The 18,207-nt window shown below is 52.9% G+C and overlaps 3 protein-coding genes across 3 annotated transcripts in view; 2 read left to right on the plus strand and 1 right to left on the minus strand.

Annotated features, from left to right (window-relative positions):
- The first annotated feature begins 6 nt into the window (after positions 1-6).
- SBDS (SBDS ribosome maturation factor) lies at positions 7-5,480 on the plus strand. The gene is made up of 5 exons (XM_069791513.1): positions 7-188; positions 639-768; positions 1,461-1,661; positions 2,233-2,397; positions 3,041-5,480. Exons 1-5 carry the CDS (start codon positions 61-63, stop codon positions 3,167-3,169), a joined length of 753 nt encoding a protein of 250 aa, XP_069647614.1. The 5' UTR covers positions 7-60; the 3' UTR covers positions 3,170-5,480.
- Positions 5,481-5,555: 75 nt separating this feature from the next.
- On the plus strand, positions 5,556-12,751 carry LOC104323350 (coiled-coil domain-containing protein 183). The gene is made up of 13 exons (XM_069791514.1): positions 5,556-6,108; positions 6,211-6,332; positions 6,496-6,573; positions 7,240-7,407; positions 7,537-7,641; positions 7,847-7,969; positions 8,335-8,463; positions 8,607-8,667; positions 8,751-8,851; positions 9,133-9,293; positions 9,564-9,753; positions 9,898-10,369; positions 11,047-12,751. The coding sequence occupies exons 1-13, from the start codon at positions 5,997-5,999 to the stop codon at positions 11,157-11,159; spliced, it is 1,935 nt and encodes a 644-aa protein (XP_069647615.1). The 5' UTR covers positions 5,556-5,996; the 3' UTR covers positions 11,160-12,751.
- A 5,149-nt stretch (positions 12,752-17,900) lies between these two features.
- The window catches only part of ELN (elastin), a 57,092-nt gene continuing 56,785 nt past the window's right edge, over positions 17,901-18,207 (minus strand). The window contains exon 29 of the mRNA XM_069791533.1: positions 17,901-18,118. Coding sequence (XP_069647634.1) covers positions 17,916-18,118 — 203 coding nt within the window. The 3' untranslated portion in view covers positions 17,901-17,915. The remainder of the gene's footprint in view (positions 18,119-18,207) is intronic.

The raw sequence follows: 18,207 nt of genomic DNA on the forward strand, positions 1-18,207 counted from the left end.
GGGCGGCCCCGCCCCCCAGCCCCGCGCGCGCCCGCCAGTGGCGCAGGAGCGGCTGCCGCCATGTCCATCTTCACCCCCACGAACCAGATCCGCCTCACCAACGTGGCCGTGGTGCGGGCGCGGCGCGGCGGAAAGCGCTTCGAGATCGCCTGCTACCGCAACAAGGTCATGGGATGGCGCAGCGGAGCGTGAGTGACCGGCCGCCACCGGCGGGGCCTGGCCCAGGGGCGACGGCTGTGGGGAAGGCCCGTGTGGGGACTCGACTGTGGCGGGGGGGCGGGGGGCACACTCCTGTGGAGGGGGTCCCGGGAGAGGAGGGATCCGGCCGTGGAGATAGCCGGGGAGGAGGGGGAGGAGGCCCGCTTGGGGACCGGCCCTGGAGCCGGGGAGGTTGCGTGGTGCCCGGCTGTGAAGGCCGTGGGAGCCGCGGGGACCCGGGTGGGGCCCGTGTGCAGGTGGGAAGCGGGGGCGGCCCGGGGCGCTGCGGTGCCCCTGCCCTTCCCGGGAGAGTGACACTTCGATAAGAGAAGTTTCCAGGTTCCAACGATTCAGGCCTTGGCAGCAGGACTTGTTCGTCCTCGCTAAAAACTCTTACATTGCTGACTTCACAAGTTTTCTAACCCTGCCCTAATCTCTAGGGAGAAAGATCTCGATGAGGTCCTGCAGACGCACACGGTGTTTGTCAATGTTTCCAAAGGCCAGGTCGCAAAGAAGGAAGATCTCGTTCAAGCCTTTGGGACAGATGACCAAACAGAAATCTGTAAGATGGTAGGTTTCACACACTTTGCTTTATAAAAGCTTGGAGAAGACTTTCCGAATGTTTTTCATAAGGGTCACACAGACATGGTAGGTTCGTTTGTTACTGGAAGCTTTTCATAGAATGCGGTGCTGCTGTAGGCAAAAGGGTTGTTAATTTGTTAAGAAATGGACAGAAAGGAGTGGTAACCCTGTGGTGTAGTCTTAAATTTTATATATGCATCTGGCTGAAAAGAGTTCCGAGTGTTCCGTATAGCATACAGCTTCTATGCGCTGATGTCTATGGACACAGGAGAAAGGTTAGCTAGCACTGAAGAGTGTCTCTCCTAAGATATGTTATTAAGGATGCAGGGAAAAGAAGGGGACAGTTGCTTACTTTGGACAGTTCAATTAAGGGTTAAGATTTAATTTCTTAATCCTTCTTGGTAGGATATGACCTGTGGACTTGTTGTGGGTGATGAGAGTTCAAGTAAATCTGTGCTTCTCTTTTTGTAGTTTAGTATTTTTGTGGTGGGTTTTTTGTCTGAAGTCTTTCCAGTGTTGTCTGTCACAATGATGTACATTATTAATATGGTTATTCTTTTCCTGCACTTCACGCCTAACCAAACCATTCAAACAATTGTTAAATTTTAAAAAGTTATTAGAGTTTTCACTCTTCAGTCAAATCTGTGATGTTTATTAACTGATTTCTTTATTTTTTACAGATTTTATTAAAAGGGGAGCTGCAGGTATCGGACAAAGAACGACACACACAGCTGGAGCAGATGTTTAGGGACATCGCAACTATTGTGGCTGACAAATGTGTGAATCCTGAAACAAAGAGGCCATATACAGTAATCCTTATAGAAAGAGCTATGAAGGATATTCACTACTCCGTCAAACCACACAAGAGCACAAAGCAGCAGGTTGGTTTTCTCACAAAATCAGCTTCTGCTCAGAGGTGTCGTTTCAAGTGTAATTTCTCTGTTAGCAGTCCCAGAGGGATCAATAAAGCCCTGTGGTCTAAAGCCCGCAGAGTGATTACTCAGTTGGCTGGCAGTTGAATGCTGGATACAAGCAGCTTCTGAAACTCTTGCAGTTTGTTTTCTAACAATTCAGGGAAGAGAAAAAGAAAGAAACTTATTAAAGCAGCGACAGTGATATGCCTGGAACACAAATAAAAGGTTTATAATTTATTTTAATTGAGGTAGTAAATCAGGCTTTGCATCTGAGCCACATGGGTTTCTGTTGTTTTGCAGTACAACTGCTGTTTAACATTATTTCAGACAGGTCTTCAAGTTTTTGAAGTGGTCACAAAAAGCAAGAACTCTGCCTTTTCTTCTTAATCTATCAAAATAGCAAACTCCCTGCAGCAGAGTGGCAGTGATCAGTACTGAGAAATGTGTCTGAAGCTAACGCAAAGAATTTGAGATTTTGATCTGTGTGGTGTGTTTTAAGTAGGTATATAAATGCTCTTTCTTTTTAATGTCTTAACAGGCATTGGAAGTGATCAGACAGTTAAAGGAGACCATGCAAATTGAACGTGCTCACATGAGGCTACGATTTATTCTTCCAGCGAAGGAGGGGAAGAAACTAAAAGAGAAGCTGAAGCCACTGATTAAAGTTATTGAGAATGAAGACTTCCATGAACAGTTGGAAATTGTAAGGAATAAAGCAGTCCTTGGGTTTCATACTTGATTTGACTACACCTGTACATTTTACTAGAAAATTAATTAATAAATAGAAGTTGTTTAGATAAACTGCAAGTTTACCAGAGATTTTAAATCAGAGGTGTAGTTTGTAGTTTTTAATTTCACACAATCCTAGTGATGTAAGCTTGAAAGTAGCCTTTGTTATACAGAGATTGCTGCTTTATGCTGAGGAGAAGCACAGTGTAATTTCTCTCAGCAGTGATTATCCTACAACACTGATAAGTTTCTCTGCATATATGGAATGTTACTTTTATTTATTTGGTGGGTCAGGCCTGTATTTTGACAGTGGCTAATTAGTTTTTTAAAAAATAATCTGTGATAAAGCAAGATTTGGTATTAGTAAAAAGCTTTCCGAGAACAGTTTAGAATCTAGCAATCCCAACTGTCAAAAGACATGTCCAGCATGGGTAAATGGAACTGCAGAACTTCTGTGGAAAGATTACTTGATAGAAATCACTTACCAACCCTGCAAAGTCCTTCTTAGTAACTAAACAATATCTTTTTTTTTAAATGAGGATTAATGTTAGACCTTGAAAAGGGGCTGATGAAAATCAAATATTACTGCTTGACTGATGAAATGTGAAACATTTCAGGTGTGCCTTATTGACCCAGGCTGCTTCAGAGAGATTGATGAGCTGATCCGGAGTGAGACAAAAGGGAAAGGAACACTGGAAGTGCTCAGTCTGAAAGATGTGGAGGAAGGAGATGAAAAGCTTGAATAATGAAAACCTTCCTGCAGCAGTTTTACTTTAACAACATCCTACAAAATGACTGGCATTAGCCACTCTCTTCTGTTAGGCCTTCATGTTTTTTCCAATCTCTTGCTGCCAAATATTTTCTGACACTAATCCTTTGGGATTTTTCCATGCAGTGTGTTTTTTTTTTATCATTTTACACTTGCTTGGTTTACAAATGTCTTTGCCTGTAGGAACATTTTGTGTTGGAGTTGCACTAATGAGGATTGAGTTAAGACGTGATATGGAAGTTACTCTGGCTTTGATTTACTTTAAGAGTTGCTATTGAAGAGTGTTTGACTGATACGGTGCCAATCATTTTTACTTTAAATTGTCAATGTTGAGTGGAAGATTGCATAGGTCACTGAGGGGTGGGGTTTGTATGTGAGGAGAGGAACCTTAAGAAGAACGCACTGCATTTTCACTTCTAAACAGGTGCAAAGTGTGGATCATGTCTAAAAACCAATCTCTAGGCAGCATGAAAACTGACTTAGACTTCCATAATTGGCTGCTTGATAAGTAGAGTACTTTAAAGGACCATTCTTAAAGATTTCCTTCACTGGATGTAACAGTACTTGCTGACGTAGAAAAAATGTTTTCCAAATAACTTATTCGTAAAATATATTTAGCTACATTAATAAAAATTAATTATCACCTATTTATATATTATAGATACAGAAAGAAATAATTATTTTTGTTAATAGTATAGGAGGTATCTCTGACTGCGGTGATGCTTTTTGTAGGCTGAAGGGGTAGCTTGCGCTTGTGAGCTGTTCTGGTTCACATGATAAAATGAATCTCGAACAGGCAGTGGTGGCCTCTGGCCATTGAGCTAGAGAGGCTTTTGTTGGGCTGTAATTCCCTAGCAGTAACTGTTTGAATGTGCCCCTTTTCTTTTTAGTGCGATAGAGAACACTGGCAGCTGTCCTTTATCTTCTGTCTTTTTATGCTGCTTTCTAATACATGCACAGAACTTCCAGCCAGCTCCTGAGGCACAGTACATAGTTCTTGATAATTCTGTTAAATCTTGTTTCAGCTGTGTTAAACAAATGCTTTTAAGTTGAAGTTGGGTATTTCAAAGAAGAGGGGAAGAGAGGACAACAACTGGAGAAGGAGATAGTAAAACTACAAACCACCAGGCAAAGCATATATGCTTGGGTGACTAAAAGCTAAACCAGCAGGAATTTAAGGAGCCTTTAGAATTACATAGCTGTTTCCATGCTGATAGTACACAGCAAGTCAGGAGCTGCAGGCTAGACAACGACTAGACCTCTCTCCCAGATGAGCATGTGTTGTGTTCATTGTTTGCTGTTCGCTTTTAGAGCACATGACTGTCTGTTATATGACAATTCAACAGAGCTCTGGTTTGTACTCTTGACGTGACCTTTTCCTTTGTATCATTAACACGTTGTGAATTTTCTAGAATTTAAGCAGGGAGAGTTGAAGTCAGCTGGAGGAGGAAAGGTTTGACCTGTCAAGTGCAGGGGGCCTGTGGGACTAGATCTAAGGCTTCCTTTTGGAAGCTGATCTCTGCAGCAGTCTGTTGACAAGCTTGTGCAAGGTTGGGTTAAATTTCCTTAGTAATATTTTGGAAGGACTTGCCACTACAGTCTGTGTTCTGCTGAGAGCCAGTGAAATGGAGATTCTTGAACCATTTTATCCATTTTAAAATGCTTTCTCTTGCCCCGGAGGTAATCTTCCATGGTATTTAAATGCTGCCCAGGGAAGTTTAGTGGCATAATTACTGTATTTGCCATGTGGACACAGCCTCAATGTGGAGATCTCTACATTTATGGACAGATTGGCAAGATTCCTCATGCGTACAAACCCTTAACTGCTTGTTTTTCAAATGGCCATCTCTTTATGCACACTTTATGAAGCACTGAAGATGATAATGTTGATATTTAGCTCGTCACTGGCAATTAGCACTAACATGCAATTCGTAAATCTGCAAATGAGACACTGAGTAAGAGCCTCAGATGATACTGTGTCAGTAATACTTGATTTCACAGTCCTGTAATTTCTTTGTGTTCTATGCACAACACCTAGAGCGCAATAGGATGGCTGCAGGTTAAAGGCCCTGAGTTACAGAAACTTCAAGCTGATTTACGAGCTTGGTGCTAGAAAGGCAATTTCCTTACAGAGTGTTTTTCCGCAAATCAAACGTTAAGGATTTTCCCTGGTAGAGGAAGCTTGATTTTATTTATCAACAAATAAATGTACATGCTTGCATTTCTCATCATATTTGTAGTTCAGCAAGAATGTATGGTAAGCATCAAAATAAATATCAGTATTGGTAGCTGGTTTGTTCTTGCCTGTTTCAACAGGAGTGTAACTCCTGCACAACCGTTTCCTGACTAATTAACTGAAATTTCTGAAGCTACATATGTAGGGAGTAATAGACTCCTCTTCCCATCTGAAATAAGCCAGCAGCTTCCAGGAGTGCGTTGGTAGTGTGTTTGGGTGTAAGTGTACATGTATTTTCCCTGGAATTGTCCTCACCCTGTTTCTGGTGGGGCTTGGATGACTCACTGGCCTGGGTGGGTTGCAACTGCCATAGCCACAGTGATGGGAAACCGAACTGGGATCCTCAGTACCTGCCCTGCCTTTGGCTACCTCAGAGAGCTCAGTAATTGGTTATTAATTAACCTGTTGCCCGCAGAGGTGGAGAGGAAGGGGCTGCGGGCGGCGATGGCCGAGCGGGAGGTGATGGCCGAGCAGGAGGTGTGCAGTGTGTGGCAGTTGGAGGTGCCACGGCGACGGTTCCGTGCGTGGTCACAGCCCGGCGACATCCCCACCAGGCAGTGGAGCCGCCATGGCTGCCGCACACGCAGCGGGGCTGGAGGGCCGAGGCAGGAGCGCCGGCGCTCGGAAGGCAAACCTCAGCCAGCACGTCCAGGAGCTGCACACCATCATCACCTTGCAAGGTGCTGCCCCTTCGGCTTCCCGGGGACAGCCCGGGGAGGGTGGGGGGCTCTTGGTCCCCGCATCGTCCTGCATGGTACCAACAGCAGCTTAATGTCCTCCAGAGCAAGGGAGGAAGTTTTTCGCGCAGTCATGGGAGGAAAAGCTTGGTCAGAACAGAGAGCTGCTCCCCCGCCTGCGTGAGGCGGTGCAGGAGGACGTCCGTGCCCTGGGCGTTGTTCAGAAGGTACCGGCAGGTCCCACCTGCTGTACCCCTGCCCGGTGCTGGCCCTGCAGAGCCAGCGCCTCCACCAGTCCTCTCCAGGAGCAGGCAGCGCAGGGCCGCATTGGGATGTGACCGTCCCCAGGCTGGCAGTGACGTGCTCTCTCTGCCCCTCTCCTGCTCACAGTGCAACAAGCTCACCATTTCTGAGGCTTGCGGAGCGCAGAAGCACTTGGGCATCACTTTGGCCAGGAAGACGGTGGAGGTAACGGCAGGGTCCGGCGGGCACAGGCTGCCCCTGTGGGTCCACAGGGCTGGTGTGGCAAGACACGGGGTGTTCATGTGTGGTCCCATGGGTCCCTTTCCTCTACAGGACCCATCTGTGCAGGCCCTCCTTTAGGTCCCTGAGCAGATCCTCTGCCCCAGCAGAGCTCCTGGCCGTCCCACCCTGTGTGTCCCCGCAGCTGCCCGGGTTCCTGCAGGGTCCAGCTGCATCCCTGGGAGAGGGATGCTGTCTCTGCCCTTCACTGCCTCTCCCAAGGTTATGACCTGGTTATCAGCCTGTGGAGATAGATGCGCCGGCCCCGCGCAGCTGCCTTTGCCCGGGGGCCTCTTGCAGGGACAGAGAGGTGCCACTGCTCTCCGCCAGCATCCGAATCTGGGGCACTGATCGATTTTATTGACACCCAGCCCTGGGTCTGTGTTATGCAGAGTCCCGAAGCCCGACCCACCATTGCCATCAGCAGATGTTCACCTCTGCCTTACCCCCACCAGCCCCCCAGAGCAAAGCTCTCCCAGACCCCGTCCTGGAACAACATCCCAGCATCCCCAGCTCTGCCCTGGGGGGAGTTTTCCAGGCAGGACCCCCTTGTCCCATGGGTGCCCAGCAAGCCCTGCCTCCAGCCTGGCGAATGTTCGCATGCCCATCCAGGTGGCCCAGGAGAAGCTCCGGGCTGAAATCTATGACCGGGTGAACACGTGCAACATGCTGCTGTACCAGCTGAGGCAGCGGAGCCGAGCCCGGGACGAGCTGAAGAGGCAGCTGCAGCAGCTGCAGGATACCAAGATGGATGACAAGCAGCACCAGGCGCAGGTGCAGGTACCCAGGACCCCTTCCTGGGGTGGCAGCACCCGCAGGGAGCTTTAATCCAACCCCTGCACCTGCCGGGTGGGTGCTGGCCTTGGCACACGGGGTCACCCCGTGTACCCCACCTCGTCTCTGCCCCAGGCGGTTCACCGGCTGGAGAACAACATTGAGAAGATGCTCACAAAAGTCCACGCTGGACAGAAGGTGACCGCCCTGTACCTGGCAGTGCGGGATGTGCTGAGGAAGGTGAGCTCCTCCTCACCGTGCCATCATCCCACCCGCTTCCCCTGCAAAGGCGGGGAGCTGAAGGGGCTGAACTGGTGTCAAGGGGCTGTGCTGGTGGGACACCCTCCCGAATCAGTGAGGTCCTCCTGCTCCTCTCCATCACCCCACAGCGCAGGGGATCCCTGGGTCTCGGTGGGATGATGTGCTGTGGTTCCCTCTGTCCCAGGAGCTGGCCAACCTGCCTCTCCACCTTGACCTCCTGTGCGGGATGGCCGAGCTGTACCATGGGGAGCTGGAAGACATGGAGCTCATGGCCTTGGATGCCCTCAAAGCTGCCGATTTAACCAAGGTGAGATGGTCCGGGGCACCTTGGGGCCCTTTGCCATCCTCCAGAGCCCACAGATGGCACCATGTGCGTGGGCTAGTGAGTCTTCCTGCAATAAAGAGCAAAAGAGAGTGAGCTGGGCTTGCCCACAGCACCCAGATGCCTCCATATCTTCTCCCGGGTCTCACTCTTGGGCCAGGTTGCCCTGGGGCACTGGTCATGGTCAAGGCAGCATGCTTCATCTTCCAGTCCTCCTTGCCCAGTTTTCTTCCCAGCCTGTTTACCCAGAGGGGGTCATTTTTGACGCTGGCCATCCCAGAAGCTCAGCTGGCTCACAAAGGTCCATTCTGGCTTTGGCAGCCACTTCTCCCTTCTCTGATATGTTCCAGGAGGACATGGCCAAGATGGAAACCCAGTTCCTTGCAGAGAGAGAGTTCAGGTACCGCTCCCTGGCCTCCCAGAAGGTGCACATCGACAGACACTGGCTCAAGGAAGCAAGCGAAAGGCACCTGAGAGTGGTGAGCTGGGGGGACCCGGCGCAGGCAGGGCTGCAGGCAGATGGCAGGCGTCAGTGCTGAGCCCCCCGTGAGTGGGGTGGGCTGCAGGGCCAGCTCCCCCGGGGTGCCAGCAGCTCAAGGGGTGACAATGAACGTCCTTGCAGCAAGCCAGGTACGAGCTCACCATGGACTTCCCGAACCTGCTCCCACAGGACCCGCTGGTGGGTGAGTACCTGTCGGGGTGCATGGGGGTGGGACATGGGCGCAGCCACAGACCATCCTTCCATGCTGCTTCCCTCCCACCCCAGGCACCAAACTGGAGGCCACCAAGTCCCAGATGGAGTGCAAGGCCCTGGTGACCAAGAAGATAGAGAAAGCCAGGGCTGCGGTGCAGTGTTCCCGCCTCTGGGTAATGTAAAAACTCATCTCTGGTAAAACCTGGGGCTGCTCAAGCCCTGGGGAGCTGAGACCTCTCTGCTCGCCTTGTTTCATTGCGGGGTTATCTGCTCTCCTCTGCCCCTGGAGCTCCCCAAAGGCCCTCTTGTGTGGGCAGGGATGGAGCTGCTTTTCTCCATGACATGAGCTAGCAGCAGTCCATGGTGCGTGCAGAAACCTCCCTGAGGCCACGGCCAGGATCCTGTACCCTGCAGGAGCGCCGTGGGCTGAGTCCTCATGCTCTCCCCCGGCCAGGACATCCCCAGCAGGCTCCTGGCACAGCAGAAGTCCTCCGTGGACCTGGAGCAGTACATCAAGGAGTGCAAGGAGAAGAAGCAGGCACTGAAGAAGACACTGAAGGAGCTGGAGCTGAAGCAGGCTGAGCTGAAGTTTCGCCAGCCCCCCAACACAATCAGGTGCTGCTAGCCTTGGGCCAGTCATGCCAACTGGGCCATCACCCTTGGGTCGGGGGGGCGGGACATGAGCCACCCACCCCTCCTGCACAGGGAGTTTTTCTCACCAGGGTGCTCCCAAAGCTCCTGCTGTGGCAGCAGGAGGACCCTTGCTCCTTGCCTGGCATGGGAAGTGGTACCAGCAGCATGGAGTTGGGTTGCAGGCAGCATCTCTGCTGTGCAACCTGAGCAGCTTTTGCAACAGATTCGGGGTGTCTCTGCACCCCTATGCAGTTGTATGGATGTGAATGTGGTTGGTTCCAGGATGCTGGAGGAGGAGCTGAGGATGAACCTGCAGTGGGAAGAGGCTCGGCTGGAGCAGATGCAAGCCCAGATGCTGAGGAACCAGGAGCTCCTGCTCGAGTTTGAGAATGGCATCGACAACCTCTTTGTCCATTTGCATGGCATCACTGTGCCTGGCCAGGTACCCGCGTGGCACTGGGATGAGCACAGCCCCGGCCAGTGCTTGGTGGTGCAATGGCACAGCGCAGTGACACTTGCTACAGCCACTGTCACCCCAAGTGGCTCATTTTCCCCACCAAGGTGGTTGTTCTCTCTCTGACCCCAGGACAATTCTCTCAAGGCCAGGGGAGTGGAGGAGAAGCTCCAGCACTGTGAGCAGAAGCTGCAGTACCTGGTGCAGCGGGTGGCCAACCTGCCTTCCCACAGTCACAGCCCTGACGAGGACAATGAGGTGCTTGGGGGCTCCATCCCTGATGTGGTCTTTGGGACCCATGGGGGGCTCTCCCGGATGGTCCATCACAAGCTGTCTTCCCAGCTGGGAGGATGGAGGTGGCCCCAGGGAAGAGCCATGGAGCAGCTCAGTCCTAAGTGGCACTGGGCTCTACAGGGTGTCCCCTCTAGGGGGACATCGAGGTGGGGCACCCCTTGGGTTGTAACACGCACCTCCCCTTCAGCAATTAACCCAGAGTGTCTTTCACAGACTTTTGTGAAGGTCAGAAATTTTCTAGAGAAAACAATCATGAATGATCCACAGAACCTGAAGATTTCCTTTGAGGACATAGGCAGTAGGGTCCAAGGTAGGAGAGCACAGCGGGGTCATGTCACACAGCAACTGTCCTAGCCCCTGCCCACTGGGATTTCTGGGCCTCCTTGCCTGTCTCCCACTGTCCCAGCAGACCCCAACCCATGAATTGCCTCCCAACCTTGGGACTGACCTTGGCTGTCTCCAAGGCTTTGAGAGTGGGTGGTGATTTTAGATGGGGATGTGGGAGAACAAAGGCAGCTGGTGGGGTGGTCAGTGTTGAGCCGTCACAGGAAGAAGGAGAGATGCAGTGGAGCAAGGAAGGAGAGCCTTGTCTTCAGAATCACCTGGTTGTGAAGAATAACTAGTGCTTGACTCTGCCTGTGGCCTCCTCCTATAGGATGCTCTTGGAGGAAACAATGAGCTTTTGGCACCTTTTTCTAACAAAATGTGAGCTGTACCCACCATCCCATAGCTCCAGACCTTTATGGGAAGCCCCAGCAGTGTTGAAGATGGGCCACAGCGGTGGCATCACCAGGTCCTGCAGGTCACCCTGGGATGCTGGGGTAGAAGAGTCAGTTTGGCAGTGCCTGTGCCTGAGGGCTTGGCATGAGGGCTCTCCAGGATCCCACCAGCCCTCCAAAACCTGCTAGCTCTTCCCAGGGACACAGGCACAGCACAGGTGGCCCTGCAGACCCTCCCCAGCCCATTCCTCTCCACTATCTCCTCCAGACCCCTTTGATTTTGCTGACAAAGACTATGGCCTTGTCCTCACCCGGGAAGACATCAAGAAGCAGGGGCTGGACCTGATCGAAAGCAAGAAGAAAAGTGGCAAGAAAAAGTAGTGGTTGCTTCACGAGAGCTTTGGATGCCCCAGACCATCTGTTGTGCTTTGGATGCCACAGACCACCCATTGTACCATTTTTCCAGCAGGTTTAATAGAGCAGATCTTTTTCACTCCTCCCAAGCCTGTGGTAAAGCTGGAACGGGGGGTCCTGGGTCACTTCTGTCACCAGGAACACATGGGGGTCAAACCTTGAGAGGTGCTGAGCTGGGTTTGGAGGCAGCCCCAAATCCCTGCCCCTTGCCCAGCTGCTGTCCCCACAGAGGTGGGGATGGGCTGAGGTGGGGACAGCAAACCTGGGGGCAGGCTGGCTTTCTCCCCCTTGGTCCTGTGGGGCCAACACCTTCCTGGAACCTCTGCCTCCCCCAGACAGCTCTGGGACCCCAATGGGCTAGCATCTGTCTGAGGCAGCTGTGGGGAAGTGTGGGGCAGGGGCTGAGACCTGTACGGGCATGGGACCTCAGGGTAGGTGTCTTCATGTCTGTGCATGGGAGTGGAAGGGCAGACCCTGCCTTGGAAAGGGAGATCCAAATCCGAGATGAAGCCCCTAGCCTGGGGCTGTCTGACCTGCCTGTGGACTCTTTGTGCCTCTTCCCTCCCCTGGTGCCCGCACACACGTTGTGTGACTCGTACTCATAACCCTAAACTGAGAGCAAATGTCAGATGTTACTTTTGGGCTGCAGGGAGGTGCCTGCCAACGTGACCTAGGACAGGAGAGGATCCTACACCAAGCCTTTGGCTCCAGGATGGGATCCCCAGCCCTGCTGATGGGTCACAGACACCCAACCGTGGAAGCCACATTGTCTTCTCTACAAAGGCACTTGTAAAACAACACTGCAAATAGATGGTGCTGTTTCCCCAAGTACAGCCAACGCTGAGGGCTTCTGCCAGGGACCTGTAGTCCTAGCTGGAGACCCAAGAGAGTGGCACCTCATCCACTTCTGCAGGGGGACATCAGCATCAGACCAAGCTTTTGCTGTCATTTCTACTTGGTCCCTGTGCTTCATGCTGACATCAGTTGTGACATCATCATCGGGGGGAAGGAACGGCTGTTTCTGCCAAGCTTCTCAGCAGACTGGCAGGTCACACCAAATGTTCTTGGTGGGTTTTGTATGACTACAGGTATGGGGATTATATTGCCAAAATACAGCACAACTTGTGTTTTTTAAAGGAAGCTCCAGAAATAGCGTAGTGTGCCAGTGAACACATCTAATGGCGCTTCCCAGAACTGATAGCCATATAGGCAGGCTCTTCTGCAGTTAAAAGACCATGCTATAATTACACCCATCTATCTCCTGTCCCTGTCCTGTTCTCACGTGCCCAGCACAGCCAGGGTGTGTGCTGAGGTCTGGATCTACTTCTGCTGTGAGGAGCTGCCCAGCCATGGCAGCAGCAATCTGAAAACACTCTGCAAACCACGGGCCAAGCAGACGGCATGGGTGGATGGTGCTGGGCCACTCTGAAACTGTCCATGCTCAGCACAACCAGGGTTTGAAGAAACTTAGCCGGGTGATGTTGGATAGGCTATGCTCAAATAGGTGTGATTAAGAAGCAAAATACCTGCACACCACCACCCTTCCTGCTGACTTGACATCTCTGCTTTTGGTGCAGAGGGCCACCAGGCTCTTGGTGCACCCCTGGCACCCTGGGGCAACACAGTTGCAAGGATGGCAGTATTGACCAGAAATCATGGAAAATCTGCCCATCCTTGGGCTTTTGTACAAACCATCCATCCCTTCTCTCTTTCAACTGCTGCTGCCAACAAGGCTGTAGGAGCCAGCATGAACTCTGGTGTTTGCCTTTACAAGGTCTGGTGCAGCAGAACTACGGAGCATCAATTTTTGTCTCAATTGGCTTAGAAGCAGGAGCTCCAGGACATGTCTATCAGACAACAGGCACCACACCACTGAATAAATATGAATGGTTTGAATCCAGTTAATAAAACAAAGAGAGACTCTAGCTTTATACACCTAGCTATGTGGGGGGTGGTTTCCTCTTGTGATGTCCTCAGGACCTTCTGAAGGGCTTCCCTTCCTTACTTGGTGATGCAGAAATGAGTGTATGCCACAAAGGTGCTGCAAGGGGAAACAAAGATTTTCATGTCTCCTCTTTCCAAGAATGCTGGCTTAAGCAGAGATGAGCCCACAAACAGCTGCCAAAGTCTCAGGTAGCCGAGAAACCCACCTCTCAGCAAGTGACATCACTGAATCCAAGATCCAACGTCTGTTGGTCAACAATTGAGAATGTCCCAGTTCCAGGTATTCTGGTGGCCTGAAGGCCGAGGAGATGAGAAGGAGCAAATAATAAGTGTTTTGTGGATGGTAGAAGTGAAGAATGACTTTTTAGAGCGTGGTGGTGGTGCTTTGTCCCTTGTGCCCTGCTCTGATGTACAGAGGAGCAAGAAGAGACACTGAAAAGCTTTGGGGAAGACCTCCATATGCTGAGGTGTTTTGTCTCCTTCCTCTTCAGCCTCTAAAAGGTATTTGGTGAACAGCAGAGCCAACATCCCTCAGCTAGATCAGGGGTTCCCATCATTTGGGATAAACCCTGAAAAATGTTTCAAGCTCTTGGTCTAGTCTTTCCACTCTAGCTGTGGGGAACACAGAAGCCACAAAATGTGTTGAAGAATTCTCTCTGCTAGAGCTGGATGGAGAATCTAGTCTGTAGCCCGTTTGCCAGCTGCAAGGTAATTCTGGAATGTTTTAGCTGCCTTTAAAGGAGGGGAAGAGCAATGGCATGCAATAGCATAGGTGTTTCAGGTCTACTGAAATCATCAAGTTGTGAGCGGAGGATACAAAGGCTATCTGCTTCATCATGAGCATTCGCTGAATGCATTCAGACACAGCATCCCAAATCCTCATCACATCTGCAAGGCGATGGGAAGGCATGTCATCTCGCCAGCCAGCAGCTCACAGCCACGCCGTCTGCTCCCGACGGAGCAGGCAGCGCTGCGTGCAATCATACTGACTGCTGCTGCCTTACCCAGACCCAGGAGAGGCAGTGGTGGGAATGGATGTGACAAGTGGCAAAGAGGCACAAGAGAGAGTGGGAAGAAACCAGAGGCAGTGCCTTGGTTTCTGGATTAAAAACCAGCCAGCCACGGGTGCCCCAGGAAGGCAGCAGTAGGGTCAGGAACAGCACTCAGGCATCTTTCTGCCAAAGTGACCCCTGAGCCATATGGGACCTCCCTGCCTGGGGCAACCTGCCTGCAACGGGCAGGGGAGCGGCGTGGGGCACAGTAGGGCACTGCCCCCACGCCATGGAGACCATGGGGCAGGAGAGCCACATGGGGGAGGGTCCCCAAGCTGGGGTTCACCCCATGCACACATCCCCAAATGCTGGAAAAAGAGGTGGGGCTGCACAGGGCCCACCGATAGGGGAAAATATAATAAATAATATAAGGAATAAATGAATAAATATGGGGAAGGGAAGGAAAGGAAGGTCTGATGCCAGTTGAGGTTTCACTGGGTGGCAGGCATGGGGTGGCACAGCCCAGGGAAGGAAGGGAGAGATTTCCTTTTCTGCCCTGAGAAACCCTTACTTCCTTCCACCACAATTGCTGCCAAAGGCTCAACAGGAGCTCCAGCGCAGATGTCTGCAGCCAGTGCTGGCGCTGGCAAGGAACCTAAAATAGGACATTGGAGAATTCGCATTGGAGCATTCACCATGTGGAAATATCTCTGCCCAGGGAAGGCTGGGTTTGAGTGGGTTTGGGGTTTTTTTATTTTTAAAGATGTGACCAAAATCACATGGAATGAAGCACAATGAAGGGTAGGCACAGGCTGGGACTGTCACCAGAGCCTCAGCACTGGGTTTTATCCTCCAGCGAGAAGGGGCATCAGGCTAAATCAGCCAGTTTGGGGCCAAAACAAGAGGCTCTGTTGGCTGTTTTGGGAAGGGAGGTGCAGGCAGGGCCACCAACATGGGAGTCTGTCTTGGAGTGCTGGGAGCTGCAAGGGTAGGATTCAGGAGGAGGCAGGTTCACACATCCTAGCCTTTGGGGCAAGAGCTGCTTCCACCCAAGGAAGCACAAACATTTTCCATTTCCGTGCTGATATTAAGAGGGTTAATGTTTGTGATGGTGATTTTTGGCCCAATAAATAGCCTATATTGGCATCACTAGCCACAGGTGGGTTTCAGGATCTTTGTAAAATGAAGGAGGGAGCAAGGTGGGACTGAGGCAGCGCTGGTAAAGGAGGGAAGGACCCCATGGGGGGCATTTCCTGCCCCAGCTCCAACCCACGGCAAGGGGAGAAGGTGGATGGGGCTGGCAGCTCCCCACAAGGCAGCTTTTCTCCATAGCAGAGGTGTCCCAGCCCTCAGACCATTTTGGTGGCCTCCTCTGGACCCGCTCTAGCAGGTCCATATGTGTCTTGTGCTGGGGACCCCAGAGCTGGTTGCAGTGCTCCAGGGGGGTCTGAGGAGAGTGGAGCAGAGGGGGAGCATCCCCTCCCTCGACCTGCTGGCCACGCTGCTGGTGATGCAGCCCAGGAGCCACCTGGCTTTCTGGGCTGCAAGCCCACATTGCCAGCTCATGTCCCATTTTGCACCCACCAGTATCCCCCAGTCCTTCTCCACAGGGTGCTCTCCATCCATCCATGCCCCAGTCTGTGCTGGTTCTGGGGACTGCCCTGGCCCAGGTGCAGGACCTTGCACTTCACCTGGTTGAACTTCATGAGATTCACATGGACCCACTCCTCCAGCCTGTCCAGGTCCCTCTGGATGCCAGCCCTTCCCTCCAGCATATTGACTGTACCACTCAGCTTGGTAGAGAACCAAAACTGGTATGTCTTGGGTGATGCAGAGACCAGAGAAACGCAGAGCCTGGCCTTAGCTCTCTGCCAAGGACATCTGGAGCACCCCTTTGAAGTGCTTCAGCCACTTTAGCAGAGAAGAATAACACAACCACACACTCGACAGGCTTTCACCATCCACATGGGGATAAATGACGGCGCGGGGATGGGTGTAGCTCTCACTCAGGAGCTCCCTGGCTCTGACACCAACATCTGAGAGAAATATCGATGGAAGTATTTTGTGCTCTGTGATTCAGGTCATCTGAAGAACACAGCAAGGAGGAGAGTGACTGCCAAAACCTCCGCGCTGGCCTGACCAGCTCGCTCTTACCTCCTGAAGGAGGCAGCTGGCGCTCGTCCCAGCCTGGCCATGCCGCAGGTGACCAGAAGCAGCCGAGAAGCAGCTGAAAGCAGAGCCCCTTTCTGGGCTTCCTTCCCTGTGAGACCACGGAGCGGGGTTCCATCCATGAGGAAGACGGGAACAAAGCCTGTCCAAGCTCTCCCTGCCCTTGCAGGCAGTTCTGCCGCATGGGGAGCAGAGGAGGGGGCAGAGGGGTCTGGATGTCCCCAGAGGGGCTTGGAGCAGACACAGAAACCTGGGGATGGTCTTGGAGGCAGCAAGCAGAGGGGTCCAGAGAAGATCCAGGCACATATGGGGAGGGGGAAGGGGATCGGAGGGTCACACGGGGGAGTGGGTGAGCACAGAGGGACCTGAGCTGAGCTGAAGGTGCTCGGTGGGGGGGTAGAGCTGTTCGAGCATGGGGAGCAGCGGGGGGGAACCAGATAGGAGCAAAGCCCTGCAGAGGGGAAGAGAGCTGGCTGGGGTATGGGGGTAAAGAGGAATGGGGGGCACCTGGGCAGGGCCAGGCAGGGAGATGAGAGGGTGGGGGGGTGAGTGCCAGTAGAGGGGAGCACAGGAGTTGATGGTGTTTAGAATCAGAGGGACTGGAGGGAGGATGTGCTGAGGAAGAGGGGATGGGGAGAAACTACAGTGCACAGAAGGGGGCCATAAAGGACTGGGGGTGCCCCCAGAGTGGGAAGGCTGGTTTTCCAGTCATTCCCCGCCTCCACCACAGGCTTCCTACCCATGGGGTGAACGGCAGGGAGCACAGGGTGCTCTGCTCAGTAAACAAGCTGGGGGGGTTGTGGGTGGCCCCAGCACCCACCATCCCAGGGTGGCAAGCGAGGCCATAGCAGCAACAGGTCCCACCCACATCCAGCAACCATCGGGTGGAAATAAAACACCACCTAAGGGGAAGGCAGGAAACCCCACAAGCAGGTGAACAGGCAGAGAGGACAGGGCTGGGCCAAGCACACCCACAGTACAGGGGCTGCTGAGCTTAAACAGGGTGTCAAGGGTGTGGGTGGGGCCCAGGTGAGGGTGCTCAGGTTGATTAAGGCATCAGGGACAGAGATGTACATGGATGGCATGGCATGGCATGGCATGGCATGGGCATTTGCTTCCCCCAGCATGCCACAGCCCAGCCCCGCAGGGTGCAGGCGGACAGGTACAGCCCTGTGCCATGTGCGTGACGGCTGCTGCTGGGTGTCATGGCAGGGGACACAGGATCACCCCAACACACTGCCCTGGGCTGGGGCCAAGCCTGCATGAGTGCGGGTGCCCTCCCAAACTGCCGGCTCCCTGCTCCTGTGCACCCCCCACACTCCACCTGCTGCCACCCCCCCGCCAGACCCAGCAGGGCTGGGCTGTGCCAGGATCTGCTGGTTCACAGCAGGATTTGGGGGGCCCAGGGAAAGCCATCGAGCACCCCCACCCTGTGCTGGACTGGGCACTGTATGGAGGATAGCAGGGGGTTGCAGGGGAGGGTAGCAGGGTGCAGGGAGGGATAAGGGAGTGCAGGTGGATGATGCCCAGTGGAAGGCACGCAGAGACACAGCTCACCCATCCCGGTGCCACTCTGCCCACCCCTCCTACCCCTTCACCCTGCCAGCTCCTGGTGAAGTCAAACTGAGATAACGGGGCATTGGTACTCGCGGGGTAGGCCCAGCCACGCCAAGTGCCCACAGTGTCTGCCGGCAGGGCTCACCCTACTGTGGGGGGTGTGAGGATGCCCGGGGGCAGCATGTGGAGGGCAATTCCATCCCCGGCTCAGGTTCTCCGCTCTGTCCCCCCCAGTTCTCATCATGGCCCCAGCACCAACAGCACCTGGGGCCATGGGATTCCAAGGCAGCACATGAGAGGGGGACCAGCCAGTAGCAGGCAGGGGGGACCTCATCCTTGTGTCCCCCCCATCC

Source organism: Haliaeetus albicilla, chromosome 9 (assembly GCF_947461875.1).
Source record: "Haliaeetus albicilla chromosome 9, bHalAlb1.1, whole genome shotgun sequence".
NCBI classification, from domain to species: domain Eukaryota; kingdom Metazoa; phylum Chordata; class Aves; order Accipitriformes; family Accipitridae; genus Haliaeetus; species Haliaeetus albicilla.